The 17,636-nt window shown below is 44.0% G+C and overlaps 1 protein-coding gene across 2 annotated transcripts in view; it reads left to right on the plus strand.

Annotated features, from left to right (window-relative positions):
• LOC133612082 (partitioning defective 6 homolog alpha-like) overlaps positions 1–16,275 on the plus strand; it is a 69,641-nt gene extending 53,366 nt beyond the window's left edge. Inside the window, exons 4-6 of one of the 2 annotated variants that reach the window (XM_061969250.2) lie at positions 522–647; positions 3,739–3,938; positions 14,882–16,275. In XM_061969250.2, the coding sequence (XP_061825234.2) occupies positions 522–647; positions 3,739–3,938; positions 14,882–15,137 (582 nt within the window). In that variant the 3' untranslated portion in view covers positions 15,138–16,275. The remainder of the gene's footprint in view (positions 1–521; positions 648–3,738; positions 3,939–14,881) is intronic. The other variant, XM_061969251.2, reaches the window with a different exon arrangement.
• Positions 16,276–17,636: the final 1,361 nt, after the last annotated feature.

Genomic DNA, 17,636 nt, shown 5'->3' on the forward strand with positions numbered 1-17,636 from the left:
GAAACACCTCCTAGGTAACACATGAGCCAATCACCACGCCCCTAGGCCAGCCTGTACCCACCCTCTCTGTGCCTTATATAAACCATGGTATGCGAATGCTCCCATTAAAATCTCCTGATGATTGAGGGTACCCCCCCTCATGAAACAGGCCTGTAGAGATGAAATAGTCTTGTGATTTTTTTCCCACACATACATATATTGCGCTCTACTACGGTATCGAGCACTATTTTTTGGATAACTTTATTAAGACATATATATATATATATATATATATATATATATATATATATATATATATATAAATGACAGCCCAGCAGCATGTGACTTTAGTTTTTCTGACCAGACTGTGCTGCATGTTGTGCAAAATTCCCCTTCAGATGTTCTCCAGGTGGCCTTAAAGCAATCAATGACACAAGAAACAATTTCTTAGCCTGACTCAGCAGCGTGAACTAATGACTCTAACTGTACTTGCAGTATCATACAATAAGAAGTGACTGTTTTTAAATTCTTTCTTGCTGTAGGTTCCAGGAGTGTTCATATCTCGCCTGGTGCGTGGTGGTCTTGCAGAGAGCACAGGCCTCCTGGGACTTAATGATGAAATCCTGGAGGTCAATGGCATCGATGTTACAGGAAAATCATTGGATCAGGTAACAGCACATTGTTCTTTAGATTGCATAGCTCTAGGCACCTCAACATGTACTGTACTTTTTAATATTCCCAACAAATAATCTTCCAAGTGATCATCTTTTTAGCTTCATGTGTTACACCCTACTTCAGTGGTTTGCAGACTTCCTCAAGATGCATGTAACGCCACACTAGTTGGCATCATTGAAGGGGAGAGAATATTTGACCAAAACAACATTTACACACTATTTTGAGCTTTGTATTTTATTTGACGTTCTACTAGTCTGTAACACACTTTAGTCTCCTAATGTCAATAAAGCCTTGCAATGTAAAATGGCGGCATGCAAGGTTGTGATGGTTCTTTAGATATTAAACGCATGTACTAATGTTACAAGTAGCCTTCACTGACATCCAGAATTTTGAAACACCCACCGGAATGGAGTTTAGGACAGGTAATAGCATTAACCTGTCTAGTGTGTTATTTTGATGTCATCCACTTAATGGAAACGTCAATATCAATGCTAGTAAAACAGAAAATAATGAATGCAGCTGGGATAGGCTCCAGCCACCCCGACAGGGACAAGCGGTAGAAAATATGTGGATAGAGTTTCACCGGTATAATACAGGTAAAAGCCAGTAAATTTGAATATTTTGAAAAACTTGATTTATTTCAGTAATTGCATTCAAAAGGTGTAACTTGTACATTATATTTATTCATTGCACACAGACTGATGCATTCAAATGTTTATTTCATTTAATTTTGATGATTTGAAGTGGCAACAAATGAAAATCCAAAATTCCGTGTGTCACTAAATTAGAATATTACTTAAGGCTAATACAAAAAAGGGATTTTTACAAATGTTGGCCAACTGAAAAGTATGAAAATGAAAAATATGAGCATGTACAATACTCAATACTTGGTTGGAGCTCCTTTTGCCTCAATTACTGCGTTAATGCGGCGTGGCATGGAGTCGATGACTTTCTGGCACTGCTCAGGTGTTATGAGAGCCCAGGTTGCTCTGATAGTGGCCTTCAACTCTTCTGCGTTTTTGGGTCTGGCATTCTGCATCTTCCTTTTCACAATACCCCACAGATTTTCTATGGGGCTAAGGTCAGGGGAGTTGGCGGGCCAATTTAGAACAGAAATACCATGGTCCGTAAACCAGGCACGGGTAGATTTTGCGCTGTGTGCAGGCGCCAAGTCCTGTTGGAACTTGAAATCTCCATCTCCATAGAGCAGGTCAGCAGCAGGAAGCATGAAGTGCTCTAAAACTTGCTGGTAGACGGCTGCGTTGACCCTGGATCTCAGGAAACAGAGTGGACCGACACCAGCTGATGACATGGCACCCCAAACCATCACTGATGGTGGAAACTTTACACTAGACTTCAGGCAACGTGGATCCTGTGCCTCTCCTGTCTTCCTCCAGACTCTGGGACCTTGATTTCCAAAGGAAATGCAAAATTTGCTTTCGTCAGAAAACATGACTTTGGACCACTCAGCAGCAGTCCAGCTGGTGTCGGTCCACTCTGTTTCCTGAGATCCAGGGTCAACGCAGCCGTCTACCAGCAAGTTTTAGAGCACTTCATGCTTCCTGCTGCTGACCTGCTCTATGGAGATGGAGATTTCAAGTTCCAACAGGACTTGGCGCCTGCACACAGCGCAAAATCTACCCGTGCCTGGTTTACGGACCATGGTATTTCTGTTCTAAATTGGCCCGCCAACTCCCCTGACCTTAGCCCCATAGAAAATCTGTGGGGTATTGTGAAAAGGAAGATGCAGAATGCCAGACCCAAAAACGCAGAAGAGTTGAAGGCCACTATCAGAGCAACCTGGGCTCTCATAACACCTGAGCAGTGCCAGAAACTCATCGACTCCATGCCACGCCACATTAACGCAGTAATTGAGGCAAAAGGAGCTCCAACCAAGTATTGAGTATTGTACATGCTCATATTTTTCATTTTTAATACTTTTCAGTTGGCCAACATTTCTAAAAATCCCTTTTTTGTATTAGCCTTAAGTAATATTCTAATTTTGTGACACACGGAATTTTGGATTTTCATTTGTTGCCACTTCAAATCATCACAATTAAATGAAATAAACATTTGAATGCATCAGTCTGTGTGCAATGAATAAATATAATGTACAAGTTACACCTTTTGAATGCAATTACTGAAATAAATCAAGTTTTTCAAAATATTCTAATTTACTGGCTTTTACCTGTATAGCTGCTTCCGTCTTCGTAAAAATAATACTGTTGAAGACGGCGTTGAGTCGTGTTTCCCAGTAAACATTAAGTGTAGTGCACAGACAATATTTGATACTTATAATTTATGTCTTTATCTAAGATTACTTCCTGGCAAAGTTGGACAGCTACAGCTAATGTGCACAGGCTAGCTGCTATTATCCACAGGCTAGCTGATGTTAGCCACATGCTAACCTGCCAGTAGTAAGTAATCATTTGAAATAATCCTGAAGCCAAACAGTGATGCAGATCACCCCCCAAATCAAATCACTTGATCCAAAACTCACCCACTATATGTTGCTAAGAACTAACAAAAAAAAGACAGCGTCCTGCTTGGCAAACTCCTCCGTAACGGTCTTGCTGCATCATTGTATCTCACCACCCTGTTGATGTCGTTTTGAATCTCCAACTAACCATGGCTGACAATAAGTCGGCATGTAAACGGCTCGATGGTCTATGCTGCTTTTCAACTCGCCCCAGATCGCTTTTGTGCGAAGCTTGGCCATTGATTTTGCTTGGACCTATACTGAGCCAACAAAACTAAGAACATGTTGTATGGAAAGAGGCATAAGGAACATGATGAAGCACTGAGAAAAGTAGTGCAAAGAACGGACGACGCGGCCATATGTTCCCTCACAGCGCAGTGCATAAACAGGATCAAACCCAAAATCGAATCACTTGTTCCTTATTCCATTTCTCACATCTCCTAAAAGTTCCATTTACATCTGCTCATAGCTTTTAAAAACCCTGGGATCACATAACCCTCTGGTCGAGGTAATAATCCCAGTGTTATGATGAAATAAAAGGGTCTCAATAGCGAGAGATGATTGACACAAACATGTTTTACACCTGACAACTTTCTCTCTTTTAGGTAACAGACATGATGGTGGCCAACAGCCACAATCTTATCGTGACAGTGAAGCCAGCTAACCAGAGGAACAATGTGATACATCGCGGGAGTGGAACCTCCGTGGGAAGTTCTATTTCTTTTGGCCTAAATGGATCTACAGGCTCCTCTCTTTTGCATGGTTCAACAAGTCCTACTTCCCAGAGCAACCCCATCACTGCAAGGTTGGACATCAACGTTCAAATATTTTGTACGGTTGTCAAATTTAACACTTCAACCTGTGTGATGATAACCAAAATGATCACATTAATCACGTATAAACACAGATTAATAACACTTTGTTTTGTCTGCACAAGCTACTTCACCTTAACCGTGGTTGGTTACATAAAAGGTGTGGTTGGACGCTATGACCATGGTTATGTTTTATACTGTATATGACATTTTTATGTCAATGCACATGCGGTGCTTTGGTCCAAATTGTGCATAGATTTTGTAGTACAGATCATTTTCAAGCCACTTTCTGACCGCCTCTTTAGAATGCGCTGTTTTGTGGGCGGTCTTATTTAAGTGCCACAGCCCTCGTGCAATGCACGACCCCTTTGACTGCGTCTGTACCCTGTCAACCATGTTGGAGTTTTTATCGCTTCCACATGGAGTCTACTGACAGATATAAGTTACAACTACAGGCAACAACGGATGATTTTAGAGCCATGCGTTAGCCAGTCTGCCAAAAAGAGGCTAGAGAAAAATAAGGAACTCAATGACTTCAACGACTAAAAATAAAAATGGCAGACTCACACAAAGCTCTCTGGGTAAACTTCTACCATATACAGGTAAAAGCCAGTAAATTAGAATATTTTGAAAAACTTGATTTATTTCAGTAATTGCATTCAAAAGGTGTAACTTGTACATTATATTTATTCATTGCACACAGACTGATGCATTCAAATGTTTATTTCATTTAATTTTGATGATTTGAAGTGGCAACAAATGAAAATCCAAAATTCCGTGTGTCACAAAATTAGAATATTACTTAAGGCTAATACAAAAAAGGGATTTTTAGAAATGTTGGCCAACTGAAAAGTATGAAAATGAAAAATATGAGCATGTACAATACTCAATACTTGGTTGGAGCTCCTTTTGCCTCAATTACTGCGTTAATGCGGCGTGGCATGGAGTCGATGAGTTTCTGGCACTGCTCAGGTGTTATGAGAGCCCAGGTTGCTCTGATAGTGGCCTTCAACTCTTCTGCGTTTTTGGGTCTGGCATTCTGCATCTTCCTTTTCACAATACCCCACAGATTTTCTATGGGGCTAAGGTCAGGGGAGTTGGCGGGCCAATTTAGAACAGAAATACCATGGTCCGTAAACCAGGCACTGGTAGATTTTGCGCTGTGTGCAGGCGCCAAGTCCTGTTGGAACTTGAAATCTCCATCTCCATAGAGCAGGTCAGCAGCAGGAAGCATGAAGTGCTCTAAAACTTGCTGGTAGACGGCTGCGTTGACCCTGGATCTCAGGAAACAGAGTGGACCGACACCAGCAGATGACATGGCACCCCAAACCATCACTGATGGTGGAAACTTTACACTAGACTTCAGGCAACGTGGATCCTGTGCCTCTCCTGTCTTCCTCCAGACTCTGGGACCTCGATTTCCAAAGGAAATGCAAAATTTGCATGGTTGGGTGATGGTTTGGGGTGCCATGTCATCTGCTGGTGTCGGTCCACTCTGTTTCCTGAGATCCAGGGTCAACGCAGCCGTCTACCAGCAAGTTTTAGAGCACTTCATGCTTCCTGCTGCTGACCTGCTCTATGGAGATGGAGATTTCAAGTTCCAACAGGACTTGGCGCCTGCACACAGCACAAAATCTACCCGTGCCTGGTTTACGGACCATGGTATTTCTGTTCTAAATTGGCCCGCCAACTCCCCTGACCTTAGCCCCATAGAAAATCTGTGGGGTATTGTGAAAAGGAAGATGCAGAATGCCAGACCCAAAAACGCAGAAGAGTTGAAGGCCACTATCAGAGCAACCTGGGCTCTCATAACACCTGAGCAGTGCCAGAAACTCATCGACTCCATGCCACGCCGCATTAACGCAGTAATTGAGGCAAAAGGAGCTCCAACCAAGTATTGAGTATTGTACATGCTCATATTTTTCATTTTCATACTTTTCAGTTGGCCAACATTTCTAAAAATCCCTTTTTTGTATTAGCCTTAAGTAATATTCTAATTTTGTGACACACGGAATTTTGGATTTTCATTTGTTGCCACTTCAAATCATCAAAATTAAATGAAATAAACATTTGAATGCATCAGTCTGTGTGCAATGAATAAATATAATGTACAAGTTACACCTTTTGAATGCAATTACTGAAATAAATCAAGTTTTTCAAAATATTCTAATTTACTGGCTTTTACCTGTATGGAGCTATCCGCTGATGTAACTAAAGCAAACTACGTCACTAAGGTCTCAAATTCCAAACCGCTCGTTTGGAGCAAGTTTGAAAGAAGGCAATGTTATTTTATAAATGTTATTTTTGGGACTTATGGCTATTCCAAATCCAAAAAACAGGTACCAATAGGTGAGAAAAGCTGGATTTGCATCATAGAACCCCAATGTCTTAGGATTTATTGAAGATAGGTAAAGCGCTTTACAGTGAGACTCTATAATGAATTCCCTCCACAGTTAGACAATGGTTATCATTTGTAGACACAACTGATGAACACGTGGCTGCTAATTCTTACCAACATGACCAGGAGGCGAAGTGGTTGACGTGTCTTACCTAATGACACAACATGGCTGCAGTGTTGGGAAGTAGCAGTGTCACTCGTTTGACCACATTTCTCACAGAGGAATTTAACACCAGCAAGGATTATGCCGCCATCTAGGTGATGGTGATTAGATCGACAAACAAATTGAAAGACCACCTGCTGATGAAGATAACGAAATGCTTATGCAGTCCTTGAGGGAATTTGATGAAAGGAAATAATGAAAGACTATTAAGAAATATGGCAGTACTGAGAGAGAGAGATAAGCTATTGAAGCAAAGGAAGGAATCATAGAAAAGGAGGATGAATGACCTGGAACACGGCATGCGTATGAACCATGTTGTTGAGTAGGAGCTTGTCACACTTTACTCAATCAGCCATTTAGCTGCCTGTTGGGAGTTTCAGTGTAAAAGGAAGCAGGCAAAAAGTCAAGGAACTTCAAGAAACCGTTTCAAAATCTACCTCCAGAGGTAGCTAAAGTACTTAAATACATCAAGGTTTTACAAATGAAAAATATTATTGACTTAATATTACAGTACCTCGGGATACGAATAAACCCTGTAAGATACAACAAAACATCCAGTCTTACATCGACCTGGGACCATATTCCATAAGTCAATTAACCCAATGATAACTGAAAAAGGGCTTCACGGTGGCAGAGGGGTTAGTGCATCTGCCTCACAATACGAAGGTCCTGAGTAGTCTTGGGTTCAATCCCGGGCTCGGGATCTTTCTGTGTGGAGTTTGCATGTTCTCCCCGTGACTGCGTGGGTTCCCTCCGGGTACTCCGGCTTCCTCCCACCTCCAAAGACATGCACCTGGGGATAAGTTGATTGGCAACACTAAATGGTCCCTAGTGTGTGAATGTTGTCTGTCTATCTGTGTTGGCCCTGCGATGAGGTGGCGACTTGTCCAGGGTGTACCCCGCCTTCCGCCCGATTGTAGCTGAGATAGGCTCCAGCGCCCCCCGCGACCCCAAAGGGAATAAGCGGTAGAAAATGGATGGATGGATAACTGAAAATGTACTTGATGAGTTTGCCAGCCTCGATAACCGCCGTATGCATGTGTTGTTACAGGTCTGCATGTGTTGTTACAGGTATGCATGTGTTGTTACAGGTATGCATGTGTTGTTACAGGTATGCATGTGTTGTCACAGGCATGCATGTGTTGTTACAGGTATGCATGTGTTGTTACAGGCATGCATGTGTTGTTACAGGTATGCATGTGTTGTTACAGGTATGCATGTGTTGTTACAGGTATGCATGTGTTGTTACAGGCATGCATGTGTTGTTACAGGTATGCATGTGTTGTTACAGGCATGCATGTGTTGTTACAGGTATGCATGTGTTGTTACAGGTATGCATGTGTTGTTACAGGTATGCATGTGTTGTTACAGGCATGCATGTGTTGTTACAGGTATGCATGTGTTGTTACAGGCATGCATGTGTTGTTACAGGTATGCATGTGTTGTTACAGGTATGCATGTGTTGTTACAGGCATGCATGTGTTGTTACAGGTCTGCATGTGTTGTTACAGGTATGCATGTGTTGTTACAGGTATGCATGTGTTGTTACAGGCATGCATGTGTTGTTACAGGCTGCCAAGAGGCAGAGCGCTCACTCTTGTACCAAACGGCAGAAATGATAACCGCTGTAATACTCCTGCCGGTTAATATTAGCGTATTCATTTAAAATGATTGAAAAAACCCTGAACGTAACCTTGATTTTATGAATAAAGGTCAACACGCCATCATATGGGTCACTCTCTCCCAGGAAGAGCTGGTCAGGAGACAATGTGGCGTGATCAGGACCTTTAAGTACAGCTGTGCGACCGCTTCTTCAGTCTCTATTCTCCGACTGAGGCTGAACCCGCCTTCTGAATGACACTGCAAGCTTTGTTCATAAAACTACGGTTTCATTCTATTTCATATCAGTTCAACATGCCATCGTATGGGTCAACAGTTTACCAAATAAGGTCAGGCAGGATGTGAAGTGAGGCCAGACATTAGAACAACAGTTCGGTTCAGAACATTCACTGAACAAAAATATAAACGCAACCTCTTTATTTTTGCTGCCATTTTTCAAGAGTTGAACTCAAGATCTGAAATGTTTTCTATACAGGTAAAAGCCAGTAAATTAGAATATTTTGAAAAACTTGATTTATTTCAGTAATTGCATTCAAAAGGTGTAACTTGTACATTATATTTATTCATTGCACACAGACTGATGCATTCAAATGTTTATTTCATTTAATTTTGATGATTTGAAGTGGCAACAAATGAAAATCCAAAATTCCGTGTGTCACAAAATTAGAATATTACTTAAGGCTAATACAAAAAAGGGATTTTTAGAAATGTTGGCCAACTGAAAAGTATGAAAATGAAAAATATGAGCATGTACAATACTCAATACTTGGTTGGAGCTCCTTTTGCCTCAATTACTGCGTTAATGCGGCGTGGCATGGAGTCGATGAGTTTCTGGCACTGCTCAGGTGTTATGAGAGCCCAGGTTGCTCTGATAGTGGCCTTCAACTCTTCTGCGTTTTTGGGTCTGGCATTCTGCATCTTCCTTTTCACAATACCCCACAGATTTTCTATGGGGCTAAGGTCAGGGGAGTTGGCGGGCCAATTTAGAACAGAAATACCATGGTCCGTAAACCAGGCACGGGTAGATTTTGCGCTGTGTGCAGGCGCCAAGTCCTGTTGGAACTTGAAATCTCCATCTCCATAGAGCAGGTCAGCAGCAGGAAGCATGAAGTGCTCTAAAACTTGCTGGTAGACGGCTGCGTTGACCCTGGATCTCAGGAAACAGAGTGGACCGACACCAGCAGATGACATGGCACCCCAAACCATCACTGAAGGTGGAAACTTTACACTAGACTTCAGGCAACGTGGATCCTGTGCCTCTCCTGTCTTCCTCCAGACTCTGGGACCTCGATTTCCAAAGGAAATGCAAAATTTGCATGGTTGGGTGATGGTTTGGGGTGCCATGTCATCTGCTGGTGTCGGTCCACTCTGTTTCCTGAGATCCAGGGTCAACGCAGCCGTCTACCAGCAAGTTTTAGAGCACTTCATGCTTCCTGCTGCTGACCTAATTGTTACCGGGAGGGCATTCCATAGTACTGGAGCCCCAATAGAAAACGCTCTATAGCCCGCAGACTTTTTTTGGGCTCTGGGAATCACTAATAAGCCGGAGTTCTTTGAACGCAGATTTCTTGCCGGGACATATGGTACAATGCAATCGACAAGATAGGACGGAGCTAGACCGTGTAGTATTTTATACGTAAGTAGTAAAACCTTAAAGTCACATCTTAAGTGCACAGGAAGCCAGTGCAGGTGAGCCAGTATAGGCGTAATATGATCAAACATTCTTGTTCTTGTCAAAAGTCTAGCAGCCGCATTTTGTACCAACTGTAATTTTTTAATGCTAGACATAGGGAGACCCGAAAATAATACGTTACAGTATTCGAGACGAGACGTAACGAACGCATGAATAATGATCTCAGCGTCGCTAGTGGATAAAATAGAACCAATTTTAGCGATATTACGGAGATGAAAGAAGGCCGTTTTAGTAACACTCTTAATGTGTGATTCAAAGGAGAGAGTTGGGTGGAAGATAATACCCAGATTCTTTACTGATTCTCCTTGTGTAATTGTTTGGTTGTCAAATGTTAAGGTGGTATTATTAAATAAATGTCGGTGTTTAGCAGGACCAATAATCAGCATTTCCGTTTTCTTGGCGTTGAGTTGCAAGAAGTTAGCGGACATCCATTGTTTAATTTCATTAAGACACGCCTCCAGCTGACTACAATCCGGCGTGTTGGTCAGCTTTAGGGGCATGTAGAGTTGGGTGTCATCAGCATAGCAATGAAAGCTAACACCGTATTTGCGTATGATGTCGCCTAGCGGCAGCATGTAAATACTAAAGAGTGCAGGGCCAAGAACCGAACCCTGAGGAACTCCGCACGTTACCTTAACATAGTCCGAGGTCACATTATTATGGGAGACGCATGGCATCCTGTCAGTAAGATAAGAGTTAAACCACGACAAAGCTAAGTCTGACATACCAATACGTGTTTTGATACGCTCTAATAAAATATTATGATCGACGGTATCGAAAGCAGCGCTAAGATCAAGAAGCAGCAACATAGATGACGCATCAGAATCCATCGTTAGCAGTAGATCATTAGTCATTTTTGCGAGGGCTGTCTCCGTAGAGTGATTTGCCCTGAAACCGGATTGAAAAGGTTCACAGAGATTGTTAGACACTAAGTGTTCATTTAGCTGCTGTGCGACAATTTTTTCGAGGATTTTCGAAATAAAGGGAAGGTGGGACACCGGTCGGTAGTTTACCATGAGGTCAGGATCAAGGTTAGGTCTTTTGAGCAAAGGATGAATAACCGCTTTCTTGAATGCTAGGGGAACAGTGCCAGAGGAAAGTGATAAGTTTATAATATTTAGCACTGATGGACCTAATAATACAAAAAGCTCCTTGATAAGTTTCCCAGGAAGTGGGTCAAGTAAACATGTTGTTTGTTTTATCCCACTTACACGCTGTAATAGTTCCTCTAATGTTATTTCATCAAAAAGAGAGAGACTATTTTGTATTGCAGTATCCGTCGTAGATACAGTTGTATCTGTATTCATAGAACCCAGTTGTAGCTGGGATGCGTTGTCTTTAATCTCCTTTCTAATGAGTTCAATTTTCTTATTAAAGAAATTCATAAAGTCATCTGCCGAGTGGGTGGAGCTATTGGGAGGAGTCCCTTGTTGGGTTAGCGATGCTACTGTACTAAACAAAAATTTAGGGTCGTTTTTGTTGAGGCGGATGAGATTTGAGTAATATTTAGCTTTAGCTAAGGTAAGCATGCGTTTATACGATATTAAACTATCACTCCATGCTTGATGGAAAACCTCAAGCTTGGTCGCGCGCCATTTGCGTTCCAACTTTCTACATGATAATTTATGAGCTCTGGTTTCCTCTGTAAACCATGGGGTGCGCCTTTTAGGGGCCCTTTTTTGTTTTAGCGGTGCTATACTATCAATGGTTTTCTCCGTATTCTCTGTTGATAGTTGTAATAAAAGATGCAATTACTCCCCACCAACAAGAGCTGGTCATAGGGATGGGGCGTTATGGCCTGCAATTAGTAATTGCAATGTGTAAAGGTATGTGATGACATGAATATTTCATATCATAATGTTTGTGACCAAAATGATCAGTTGAATGTGCTCAAAAAGTACTTTTTGTGTATTATCCACTGACATATTTGAAGCAAGTTTGAGTAGTGTCACTGGTCCGAGAGATGATCAAAGTGTGTCATTTTATTTTAAAACGGTAATACTAACGCTCAGAAGTTTTTACCGTATTTTTCGGACCATAGGGTGTACCGGATTAAAAGGCGCGCTGCCTATGAGCGGGTCTATTCAGGTCTTTTTTCATACAAAATGTGCACCGGATTATAAGGCGCATTAAAGGGGTCATATTATGATTTTTATTCTAAATGTAAAAGACTTCCTTGTGGTCTACATAACATGTAATGCTGCTTCTTTGCTCAAAATGTTGCATAGATGATGTTTTACACATCATCTTCAACTCACTTTCTGACAGTCGTTTTGTGGGCGCTCTTATTTACGTGCCTTGGACAGCGTCTTCTCCCCGCCATCTTTGTTGTAGCGGTGTAGCGTGCAAGGACGGGAGTGGAAGAAGTGTCAAAAGATGGATCTAACATTAAGACTTTACTTCAATCAATAACAAAGCCTCAATATTGCAAAATCAACACCAAAAATGTGTCCCGTGAAAAACCTAATAACTAAAGTTACGTGGGTGAATAATATAAGTTTTTAGTGCTTTGATAGCTAGTTTACTGACAGATATAAGTAAGAACTTTACACTACTTTATATTAGAAATGGCAACAGCGGAGGATGAATGTCACACAACAAGAAGATAGAGAAAAAGAAGAAGCTTATGACTACGGCATCGGCACGGACTACAATTGCGGACTCGCGCACATTTTCAGGACTTATGCAGATCCCAAATACAGATCAGCAGGTTCCAGAAGGTAAGAAAAGTTAGTTTTGCATAATATGGCGAAACAAAACGCCGCCTCTGCTAAAAGGTGCCATTTTGCGGTCGTCCTACACACAGCATAATAATACTCCTATGTTTAATGCGCTGACAATCCATCAAGTGGTGTGGCTTCATAACTTACCCAAGTCTTACTTAAAACATTTTGACAAGTTTTTGAGTGTCATGTGTAATGTTCTATATTCTCAATGGAACATTTCAAGTTTTGGTGTTGTTTACTGCCATCGTATTGCAGTCTACGCGTATCTCTTATGTATGACTGCCATCTACTGGTCAAACTTATCATTACACTATGTACCAAATAAAATTGCTTCGAGGTCGGTAAGCACAACCAGAATTGTGCCGTACATTAGGCGCACCGGGTTATAAGGCGCACTGTCTATTTTTGGGAAAATTAAAGGATTTTAAGTGCGCCCTATAGTACGAAAAATACGATATTTAGTATTTGCCACATTTAAATTATACAACCACTAAAAAACAGGCCAAAGATAAAAAATACACTTTTCTTTGAGTGTCATTTTTGTTGTATATAGGAACGTTTACTTTACAAAAAGTTATGATGGCCTCCTGACACATTTGTGCCAATTTTAAGGAACTTGCGCCACCAAAGTCTCAGCTTGTGCAACCAAACCAGATACAAGTCACATATGGGATAACAAAAAATTGGATATGATCTGCAGTTTGAACATATCCTAAATCTGTGTTTGGGAGCCAAGGTCATCACGGCTCATCGCATGTTTTATTTGTAACATTTGTTGTATTGCTCCTCGGTGGCAAGGCCCCGGGGGTAGATGAGATCCGCCCGGAGTTCCTTAAGGCTCTGGATGCTGTGGGGCTGTCTTGGTTGACAAGACTCTGCAGCATCGCGTGGACATCGGGGGCGGTACCTCTGGATTGGCAGACCGGGGTGGTGGTTCCTCTCTTTAAGAAGGGGAACCGGAGGGTGTGTTCTAACTATCGTGGGATCACACTCCTCAGCCTTCCCGGTAAGGTCTATTCAGGTGTACTGGAGAGGAGGCTATGCCGGATAGTCAAACCTCGGATTCAGGAGGAACAGTGTGGTTTTCGTCCTGGTCGTGGAACTGTGGACCAGCTCTATACTCTCGGCAGGGTCCTTGAGGGTGCATGGGAGTTTGCCCAACCAGTCTACATGTGTTTTGTGGACTTGGAGAAGGCATTCGACCGTGTCCCTCGGGAAGTCCTGTGGGGAGTGCTCAGAGAGTACGGGGTATCGGACTGTCTGATTGTGGCAGTCGGCTCCCTGTATGATCAGTGCCAGAGCTTGGTCCGCATTGCCGGCAGTAAGTCGGACACGTTTCCAGTGAGGGTTGGACTCCGCCAAGGCTGCCCTTTGTCACCCATTCTGTTCATAACTTTTATGGACAGAATTTCTAGGCGCAGTCAAGGCGTTGAGGGGATCCGGTTTGGTGGCTGCAGGATTAGGTCTCTGCTTTTTGCAGATGATGTGGTCCTGATGGCTTTATCTGGCCAGGATCTTCAGCTCTCACTGGATCGGTTCGCAGCTGAGTGTGAAGCGACTGGGATGAGAATCAGCACCTCCAAGTCCGAGTCCATGGTTCTCGCCCGGAAAAGGGTGGAGTGCCATCTCCGGGTTGGGGAGGAGATCTTGCCCCAAGTGGAGGAGTTCAAGTACCTCGGAGTCTTGTTCACGAGTGGGGGAAGAGTGGATCGTGAGATCGACAGGCGGATCAGTGCGGCGTCTTCAGTAATGCGGACGCTGTATCGATCCGTTGTGGTGAAGAAGGAGCTGAGCCGGAAGGCAAAGCTCTCAATTTACCGGTCGATCTACGTTCCCATCCTCACCTATGGTCATGAGCTTTGGGTTATGACCGAAAGGACAAGATCACGGGTACAAGCGGCCCAAATGAGTTTCCTCCGCCGGGTGGCGGGGCTCTCCCTTAGAGATAGGGTGAGAAGCTCTGTCATCCGGGGGGAGCTCAAAGTAAAGCCGCTGCTCCTCCACATGGAGAGGAGCCAGATGAGGTGGTTCGGGCATCTGGTCAGGATGCCACCCGAACGCCTCCCTCGTGTTTAGGGCACGTCCCACCGGTAGGAGGCCGCGGGGAAGACCCAGGACACGTTGGGAAGACTATCTCTCCCGGCTGGCCTGTGAACGCCTCGGGGTCCCACAGGAAGAGCTGGACGAAGTGGCTGGGGAGAGGGAAGTCTGGGCTTCCCTGCTTAAGCTGCTGCCCCCGCGACCCGACCTCGGATAAGCGGAAGAAGATGGATGGATGGATGGATTTGTTGTATTGCAGCACCATTGATGACATGTTTTCATCTTGCATGTTTCAGCAGCAGTACTGCAGAGGGCGACAGTGATGAAGAAGATGACGACGACGATTGCGATCTAATTGTGGAAAACGAGCGTTTGATGTTTCCTGAATGTGATGGCGTCGCCAACAGCAACAAGGTGTACAGCAACAGTGAAATATTGCAGGATGGTTCTGTGATGAGGACCCTTCAACAGAGCGTCTCCATGCCTGAATATATTGCATCTGCCCTGACAGATAGAGCCATGGTGATGTCCAGTACTTATGGACACAGCTGATGATGTATACACACACTAATATCTATCTCTGTATCAGCAACATCTCAATGTACATTTGCCAAGGTGACAACTTTTGACGTGTTTGGTGGTTCACCTTTAAAAACCGCAGGACGGCTTGGTGGTTGCTATGGTAACCGACATGTGTACCAAGAAAACTGTCAACAAAAACTCATGTGATTTTAGGAAAACAGAACACAATTCAAAATAGAAACGCTCTTCATAGTGCAGACCTCCACCAAATAGTTAAAAAAAAAGTCCTGAGCCTAGATCTTTAAAGTGTAATCTCTTGTTCCTTATCCATTTCTGACATTTTCTGAAAGTTCCATCAAACTATGCCCTTCATTTTGAAGCTATCTTTACCGGAGTGAAGCCCTATGTCTGTCTCCATTATCGTTGTCTTTGCAGAGCTGCTAGCGTACAAAATGTTAACGTAAGAAAATGTAGAAATAATCAAGATCAATCTCAAAATGACTTTTTCTTCATCCATTTCCTAACATCTTCTTCTTCCGCTTATCCGAGGTCGGGTCGCGGGGGCAGCAGCTTAAGCAGGGAAGCCCAGACTTCCCTCTCCCCAGCCACTTCGTCCAGCTCCTCCCGGGGGATCCCGAGGCGTTCCCAGGCCAGCCGGGAGACATAGTCTTCCCAGCGTGTCCTGGGTCTTCCCCGTGGCCTCCTACCGGTCGGACGTGCCCGAAACACCTTCCTAGGGAGGCGTTCGGGTGGCATCCTGACCAGATGCCCGAACCACCTCATCTGGCTCCTCTCCATGTGGAGGAGCAGCGGCTTTACTTTGAGCTCCCCCCGAATGACAGAGCTTCTCACCCTATCTCTAAGGGAGAGCCCCGCCACTTGGCGGAGGAAACTCATTTCGGCCGCTTGTACCCGTGATCTTGTCCTTTCGGTCATAACCCAAGGCTCATGACCATAGGTGAGGATGGGAACGTAGATCGACCGGTAAATCGAGAGCTTTGCCTTCCGGCTCAGCTCCTTCTTCACCACAACGGATCGATACAGCGTCCGCATTACTGAAGACGCCGCACCGATCCGCCTGTCGATCTCACGATCCACTCCCCCCCCACTCGTGAACAAGACTCCGAGGTACTTGAACTCCTCCACTTGGGGCAAGATCTCCTCCCCAACCCGGAGATGGCACTCCACCCTTTTCCGGGCGAGAACCATAGACTCGGACCTGGAGGTGCTGATTCCCATCCCAGTCGCTTCACACTCGGCGGCGAACCGATCCAGCGAGAGCTGAAGATCCTGGCCAGATGAAGCCATCAGGACCACATCATCTGCAAATAGCAGAGACCTAATCCTGCAGCCACCAAACCAGATCCCCTCAACGCCTTGACTGCGCCTAGAAATTCTGTCCATAAAGGTTATGAACAGAATCGGTGACAAAGGGCAGCCTTGGCGGAGTCCAACCCTCACTGGAAACGTGTCCGACTTACTGCCGGCAATGCGGACCAAGCTCTGACACTGATCATACAGGGAGCGGACTGCCACAATAAGACAGTCCGTTACCCCGTACTCTCTGAGCACTCCCCACAGGACTTCCCGGGGTACACGGTCGAATGCCTTCTCCAAGTCCACAAAGCACATGTAGACTGGTTGGGCAAACTCCCATGCACCCTCAAGGACCCTGCCGAGAGTGTAGAGCTGGTCCACAGTTCCACGACCAGGACGAAAACCACACTGTTCCTCCTGAATCCGAGGTTCGACTATCCGGCGTTTCCCAACACTTTCATGAAAATCATCCACTGTCTTTGTATCTGTGGGTGGAAGCGTGGAAGATTACAAATGTGCCAGCAACTTGAGGGTTGCAGGTTCAATCCCAGCTTCCGCCATCCTAGTCACTGCCGTTGTGTCCTTGGGCAAGACACTTTACCCACCTGCTCCCAGTGCCACCCACACTGCTTTAAATGGAACTTAGATATTGGCTTTCACTATGTAAAAAACGCTTTGAGTCACTAGAGAAAAGCGCTATATAAATATAATTCACTTCACTTCACTAGAAATCACGCGAGCACCAAAGACTTGTTTTTTAAAAGCTAACAGAGTTTGTATCCAACAATTGAATGATCTTTCCTTTACCACTAAAACTCACCGAGGCAGCATTTACACTAACCCATTTACACTAACCCATTTACACTAACCCATTTACACTAACCCATTTACACTAACCATTTACCCTAACCCAGCATAGATATTAACATCAACAACTCCTGATTAAATTCCTCTACAATTCAAGCCGATTTTCACAATATTTCAGAATCAATCAATCAATCAATCAATGTTTATTTATATAGCCCTAAATCACAAGTGTCTCAAAGGGCTGCACAAGCCACAACGACATCCTCGGTACAAAGCCCACATAAGGGCAAGGAAAAACTCACCCCAGTGGGACGTCGATGTGAATGACTATGAGAAACCTTGGAGAGGACCGCATATGTGGGTAACCCCCCCCCCTCTAGGGAGACCGAATGCAATGGATGTCGA

The sequence above is a fragment of the Nerophis lumbriciformis genome, linkage group LG10 (assembly GCF_033978685.3).
Source record: "Nerophis lumbriciformis linkage group LG10, RoL_Nlum_v2.1, whole genome shotgun sequence".
Taxonomy (NCBI): Eukaryota; Metazoa; Chordata; class Actinopteri; order Syngnathiformes; family Syngnathidae; genus Nerophis; species Nerophis lumbriciformis.